This window comes from Myotis davidii, unplaced genomic scaffold (assembly GCF_000327345.1).
Source record: "Myotis davidii unplaced genomic scaffold, ASM32734v1 scaffold79, whole genome shotgun sequence".
Classification (NCBI taxonomy): domain Eukaryota; kingdom Metazoa; phylum Chordata; class Mammalia; order Chiroptera; family Vespertilionidae; genus Myotis; species Myotis davidii.
The window spans coordinates 494,358-501,923 of record NW_006294339.1 but is presented as its reverse complement, the minus strand read 5'-3'; the positions used below and the strand labels follow the sequence as shown (position 1 = coordinate 501,923).

At 41.6% G+C, this 7,566-nt stretch overlaps 1 protein-coding gene across 2 annotated transcripts in view; it reads left to right on the top strand.

The window, feature by feature from the left end:
- Nucleotides 1-7,566, top strand: part of EPS15 (epidermal growth factor receptor pathway substrate 15) — a 59,233-nt gene that overhangs the window by 11,524 nt on the left and 40,143 nt on the right. For both annotated transcript variants that reach the window (XM_015566932.1, XM_006768296.2), the window contains exons 2-3: nucleotides 6,057-6,218; nucleotides 6,615-6,812. In XM_015566932.1, the coding sequence (XP_015422418.1) occupies nucleotides 6,057-6,218; nucleotides 6,615-6,812 (360 nt within the window). The remainder of the gene's footprint in view (nucleotides 1-6,056; nucleotides 6,219-6,614; nucleotides 6,813-7,566) is intronic.

The window sequence follows — 7,566 nt, the reverse complement described above, 5'->3', positions numbered from 1 at the left end:
CCATTTTCAGGCTGGCAGGTGACGGAAGCTCCCAACTGCTCCTTTTTTTTTAATTCTGGGATTTATTTACCTTCTATAGCTGTCACTGGAGCTGAGAGTTGGCTTTAGCTCTGAGGCCGGCTCCAGCTTGAGGCCTCGGCTGCTGAAAGCAGGTTATCTGGGCTTTGTTTAGCTTCTATAATTGAAACTCCGTTGCCATCACTGGCCCTCTAAGCTCTGATCCCGCTGGCTGCTGAAAGTAGGTTTCTGGGTTTGTTTAACTTTTATAATTGCAACATTGTTGCATCTGGAGCTCAGAGCTAGGCTGCGGCAGGCAGGGAACCTTGGCTTCCTCCGTCACTGGAGCAAGCAAGCCTCATGTTCCTTTCAACTGTGTGGCTGTCGGCCGCCATCTTTGTTGGCAGCTAATTTGCATATCCTGCTGATTAGCCAATGGGGAGCATAGCGGAGGTATGGTTAATTACCATGTTTGTCTATTATTAGGATGGCTTTCTATTTGTGATTCAGTCTTTGTATTCAGCTTTTAAGAATTAGCATTATGTGCTAGACATTTTCTTATATGACCCTGTTAAGGTAAATTTTATTTTTATTAGATTTACAATAAAAGTAGAGATCAAGTTATATCTAATTGTAAATACTACTAGAGGCCCAGTGCACAAAAGTTTGTGCACTGGCGGGGGGATAGGGGGGTGTCCCTCAGCCAGACCTGTGCCCTCTCACAGTCTGGGACCCCTCGGGAGATAACCACCTGCTGGCTTAGGCCAGCTCTCCGGGTGGCAGATGGCAGGCCCGGATCCCGTGCTGGGTCGCAGATGGCAGGCCCTCTGACACACTGTCCCGCCCCGCTGCCCGCCGCACACGGTAGGCCCGGCGAGCAGTGGGGTGGGGCAGGCAGATCGCGATTGGCCCGGTGGGCAGTGGGGCGGGGCGGAACCACCGGCTGGCTTAGGCCTGCTCCCCGGGTGGCAGATGGCAGGCCCGGATGGTGGCGGGGTGGGTGGCGGGTAGTGCTGTGCCGCCCCGCCTGCAGTATGCAAATTTAACGGCCATCTTTGTTGGGTTAATTTGCATACTCTTCTGATTGGCTGGTGGGTGTAGCGAAGGTATGGTCGATTAACATCTTTGTCTTTTATTAGTGTAGATATATCATTACATATGTGAAGTCCAATGTTGTTCTTTGGAGTTTAGGAGAGAATGGGAAGTTAGACTAGAATATTTGAGGATGGAAATAGTTAACATATTTTTCCTATTTCTGCCTTTGAATACTTTTTAGAATATATTTTTATTGATTTCAGAGAGGAAGGGAAAGGGAGAGAGAGATAGAAACATCAATGATGAGAAAGAATCATTGATCAGCTGCCTCCTGCATGCCCCCCACTGGGGATCGAGCCCGCAAGCCCTGCATGTGCCCTGACCAGGAATTGAACCAGTGACTTCCTAGTTCATAGGTCAACATTCAACCACTGAGCCATGCCAGCTGGGTTGAACATTTTTAATTAAAGGAAAAGAAAAAAAATTTCTCCCAGTATTCTTAAAAACTGCTTTATAGGCCAGCATATTTTTATGTACAAACTATATGATTTAAATATTTTACTATATATCTGTAATATGTATAATAATACAATAAGGAATTCATAATGAGTGGCATTTAAAAAAAATTTAATTATAAGACTTTTTCAAACTGTTGTATTACTCAAGCTACTGTGTTGAAGTGAAGCAGTTATTCTGCCTTCTTGAAGAATAAGAATAGCCCATAATATAATGTATAAAACAAATATATAAACTTAAAAACACAAGAAAGGTATATGCCAAAGTGACATGCTAAAACAGTAAAGATTATTTCCGTATAATGGAAATTTTAAATGTCAAATCAGTCTTGGTCTACACACTATAAAAATCGTGAATAGAAATTTAAGTATTTTAATCTAACAAAGGGCATTTTATCACATCGATTGGTTGCCTCCTGCGCTTGCCCTGGAGCCTGTGCCCTTAACAGAAATCGAACCCAGGACCTTTCAGTCCGCAGGCTGATGCTCTATCCCTGAGCCAAACTGCTAGTCATGCCTAAATTTTTAACTTAACCTACACTGTTAACTGATCCATACTTAAATACAGAGATACTGTTTTATATATGCACCTGGCATTGGCTCTCAAAAAAGACATGCAATAAATACAATAAACATATAATTATTTTTCAGTTTTTGTTTCTTCTTATTCCATATGTCCAACTTTATTTTTTTAAAATAATTTACCAGATAGGAGTGCTCTTTAATCACTCTGCTGTTTCTACAGATGGTTCTCCCTCTTCTGTAGAATAAAGTAAAACTGGTTACAAAACACATCAGAGCTTTCAAATCTGGGCTCCAAACTACCTTCTTTTCCACTGGATCATCACTTTGACTCCCAGAGCTGCCTGAGCCCTCTCCTTTGGCAAATCTGACTCTGCTTCCCTCTAATTAAGGCAGTCACTTCCAGGTTCCTGGATTTGGAAATGAGGGAGGAAAGTTACTTATCCTGACAGCCCTGCAAAGGGTCTCCCAGGAATGACATCAGGGGTGGGGTGGGATTCTATGGGGTTCACACTATTCTGTGGTGGGTGGACCCCTTAGTCCTCATTCATGAAGGTCCTCATCTTGGATCCTGATTTTTGTTGGCCCTTTTCAAGAATAATTTTAAAGAGAGCAGAATGATAGTTATAATTTAGATTTGATTAGTTGGCAAGAGAAAATATAAGATGAAAAGCAATTATGAATAGCATTGTTCAATATTTTATTTAATCACAGAAGCATCTACATTTACAGGCATACCTCCTTTTATTATGCTTATAGGTATTGCATTTTTTATTTTATTTTTTTTTCACAATTTGAAGGTTTGTAGCAACCCTGCATTGAGCAATTCTATTGGTGCCATTTTTCCAGCAAGCTCAGATGATGGTTAGAATTTTTTAGCAATAAAGTATTTTTGAATTAAAGTGTACACATTGTTAGGAGATAATGATATTGCACATTTACTAGACTACAGTATAGTAGTAACATAACTTTTATATGCATTGGGAAACCAAAAAAAAAATGATGTGACTTGCTTTATTGCAATATTTGCTTTATTGCAGTTGTCTGGACCAAACCTGCAATATTTTCAAGGTATGCTTGTATTTGAAAAATAGTGGCACACATGTGTGAGACATTTAGTCTACAGATAGTATATAGCATAGTGATTAAGAGCTCAAATTCTGGACCTAGTTTGAATCCATCACTTGCTAACTAACTTTGAATAAGTTACTTGATCATCTATGCCTCCATTTTCTCATCTGTAAAATGAATAATAATTGTACCTACCTTGTAGATCTGTCATATAGATTATAAATTAATTAATATATATGAAAAGCCTGTAAGAATACCTAGCACATTGTAAGCACTATTGAAAGTGTTTGCTGGAGATTTAAAATGGCAATGGAGTAAGTGGAAGCTACACTTACACTCTCCCAGAACCAAACTGGAAATACAACTAAAATACAGAAAAAACCACCCTCAAAAATAAACTGAAGACTAGCTAGAACAGCTGTTCTCAACCTGTGGGTCGCGACCCCTTTGGATGTCAAATGACCCTTTCACAGGGTTCGCCTAAGACCATCGGAAAACACATATATACTTACATATTGCTTTTGTGATTAATCATTATGCTTTAATTAGGTTCAATTTGTAATAATGAAAATACATCCTGCATATCAGATATTTACATTATGATTCATAACAGTAGCAAAATTACAGTTATGAAGTAGCAATGAAAATAATTTTATGGTTAGGGGTCACCACAACATGAGGAACTGTATTAAAGGGTCGCAGCATTAGGAAGGTTGAGAACCACTGAGCTAGAGAGAACCCTTATAGCCAAGGATGGAAAGTGGAGACCACATAGAGACTGGTAGGAAGTGTGGACGCACAAAAGAGCTGGCCAGGATTCCACAGACAGCAGCTGAAGATCTGGAGGGATATCTCGGCCATGGGGAGTTCACACTGAGAACTTTGGAGTCTAAACCCCAGTCCAGAGAACCAGAACTGAGAGGGACACCACAGAACATCTGGCTGTGAAAAGCAGCAGGGTTGCTGTCTGCCAGAGATGGCTGGATATGCAGGCACCTTCTTAAAGGGCCAATACACAAAATTTCATGTGCAGCCACTTACCTTGGGCTCCAGCACAGGGAGGGCAGAATGGACTGGAGCTGAATGAAGAGAGTCCAGGGTTGGGGGCTCAAGGGTTGAGCTCAGAAAGCAGTCACTCAGTTTTCCTGTGCTGAGTCATTCCCTCTTGCTACAGAGGATATCTTCTCCAGTGGGCCTTTACTATCCAGAAGGTTTTTGACTGAGGAGAAGGCAGTTGCTCCCACCCTGTTGGAAGCCCTCTTGCCCAACCCCGTGGTCTATAGCCTGAGGCAAATTATGTCTCTGAGAATAACAGTCAGACTTCAGGCAGAGGTGGATCTCTGGAGGCTTTGAGTCTTTGCCTGATTTCCTTCTGGGCTTGGGGCTAGGAAAAGCAGAGCCTGGTGTATATTTTGGTCCTCTCCAAAGGCACCCAGCCATAGCAGAGGGAGCCACAAGCTGTGGATTGCTGATAGCTCCAAAGAGGACTCAGGGCGAGTCAGAAAACAGTATCTGACAATGTCCTGCATTAGAGATTGGAAGTTCTAGCAGATCTACCTAATACATAGACACAAACCCAAATAGGCAACCAAAATGGGGAGACAAAGAAATAACCCCCAAATGAAAGAACAAGAGAATTCACCAGAAGAGTTACATGACATAGAGATAAGAAATTTTCCCTGGCCGGTTTGGCTCAGTGGATAGAGTGTTGGCCTGCGGGCTGAGGGGTCCCAGGTTCGATTCCAGTCAAGGGCGTGTGCCTTGGTTGCAGGCACATCCCCAGTGGGAGGTGTGCAGGAGGCAGCTGATCGATGTTTCTCTCTCATCGATGTTTCTAACTGTCTCTCTCCCTTCCTCTTTATAAAAAAATCAATAAAATATATTTTTTTAAAGAAATTTATCAGGTATAGAGTTTAGAATAATGATGCTCAGCATGAGAAAAGATATAGTAACTATGAAAAAAGACCAGTTGGAAATAAGAATGACATAGCACTAATAAATAACATTGGAAGGAGTACACAGCAGATTAGGGAAAGCCAAAGTTCAGATCAGTGAATTAGAAAAGAGGGTAGAGCCCTAAATGGTTTGGCTCAGTGGATAGAGCGTCAGCCTGCAGACTGAAGGGTCCCAGGTTCAATTCCAGTCAAGGGCAAGTACCTTGGTTGCAGGCACATCCCCAGTAGGGAGTGTGCAGGAGGCAGCTGATCGATGTTTCTCTCTCATCGATGAACAGTTAAAAAAAAAAAAAAAAGAGGAAGAGGGAATAATCAGTGAAAGATCCTGAGATGAGAGCATTTCTGGCATGTTTGAGGAGCAGCAGTGAGGTCTGTATGGCTGAAATTGAGCAAGCAAGAAAGAGAGCAGTAAGTAATGAAGTTGAGAGATGGGATCATGTAGGGCTATTGTAAGGACTTTGGTTTTTACAGTGAGGGAGATGGGGCGTCGGTGTAGAGTTTTGAGTAGAGGAATGACATCATCTGACATAGGTTTCTAACAATTGGCTGCTGTACTGAAAATAAACTGACGGATTGGATCTAAGATGTTAGAGAAAGAGAAGAGTCGAAGATGATGACGTATATTTTGGGCAGACAAACTGAAAGGGAGTGGGGAGATTGAGGATGAGGAAGATTTGGGGGCAGGAGGGGATGCCAGGAGTTTTTGACATGTTTGTGAAAATCATCAGACATCCAAGGACAGATTTGAGTAAGCAAATTAGATATCTAAATCTGGAATCTAGGGAAGAGGTCCTCGAGTAAAGATTGTATTTAAAGCTACCAGTCCTCCAATCCACCTATACAATATAATTAATAAGATAATATTTTATTTTTCTTCTCTTAAATAGGCTCTTAAAAATTGTTGGCTTAATCTTCCCCTGTCTCCAAAGAGAATAAATATGTTCCTTTTCTTATATTTCAGGATCTTCAAGATGAAGTCCAAAGGGAGAGTACTAATCTGCAAAATCTCCAGGCCCAGAAACAGCAAGTACAGGAACTCCTCGATGGGCTGGATGAGCAGAAAGCCCAGCTGGAGGAACAACTCCAGGAAGTCAGAAAGAAATGCTCTGAGGAGGCTCAGCTGGTAAAGACTGGCCATTTACTGCTGTATTTACACCTTCGTTGCTTTCCCTGGCTTAAAATAGCAACATTTCTCTATTTCTTGTTGTTGCTGTCATTAGGTGGCAATCTCTAATCAACATCAGGCACATGAAGGAAGTGGAACTTAGTTCACTCAGAAATTACAGGCCTTCTTTAGGGAAAATAGGGCACTTACTGTACTATTTTTCCAAATTTTATTTGGAAGTACGGTATCTGTGCCTTTTAACTATTTATTGCCTAATTGTCTTTTCTATCAAATGTTTACAGTTAAAAATACCAAAATAGTAAGCTAAACAAATAAATGTATTGTATTATGGAACATTTTAATGACATCTCTTTTTTTAATCCCTCTTTCTTCTCATTCACCTCCATATTATAGATCTTATCCCTGAAAGCTGAGTTAACTAGTCAAGAATCGCAGATCTCCACTTATGAAGAAGAGCTGGCCAAAGCTAGGGAGGAGCTGAGTCGCCTACAGCAAGAAACAGCAGAATTGGAGGAGAGTGTGGAGTCAGGGAAGGCCCAGCTGGGACCTCTTCAGCAGCACCTGCAAGATTCACAGCAGGAACTTAGTTCAGTAAGTCTTTATAGCAGCAAGAAATATGAGAAATATGCTCAGATGGGCGCTCACATATCCTTGTAGTAAATAATACTTTCTCAACTTCTCTTTTCTTTCTCTGCCTAGTTTATTATTTATTTTTCAGTAATTTCATACAACAGGTTTCTTGTTGCCTGTCATAAACTATCATTCATTTTGTATGTGTGATAATAATCATTGGAGTCATGGTTAAGATGGTTTAGTTTAAGTGCTGGCTCTGCTACTTACTATCTGAATCACTTTAGCATCAGGTTCCTCATCTTTAAAATTGGAGAATTAATAATACCTCTATCTCCCAGGGCTGCTATGAGGATTAAATGAAGCAAAACCTGTGAGACATTTTAGCATAGTGTTTGATACATAGATGCTGTGTTGTGTGTTTTTATAAATAATAACCCAATATCCTGTTGTGATTCTAATTTTGAAATCAGTCTTGCTTATGTGGCAACTTTTAATTTTTAAAATAGAAAATTGGTTTTTATATAGATACTAGGGGCCCGGTGCACAAAATTCGTGCACTGGGTGGGTGTGGGGGGAGTGTCCCTCAGCCCAGCCTGCCCCCTCTCACATACTGGGAGCCCTCAGGCGTTGACCCCCATCACCCCCAAATCGTAGGATCGGCCCCTTGCCCAGGCCTGACACCTCTGACAGAGGTGTCAGGCTTGGGCAGGGGACCCTCATTTCCCCCCATCACTGGTTCTGCCCCCAGCCCAGGCCTGATGCCTCTGGCCCG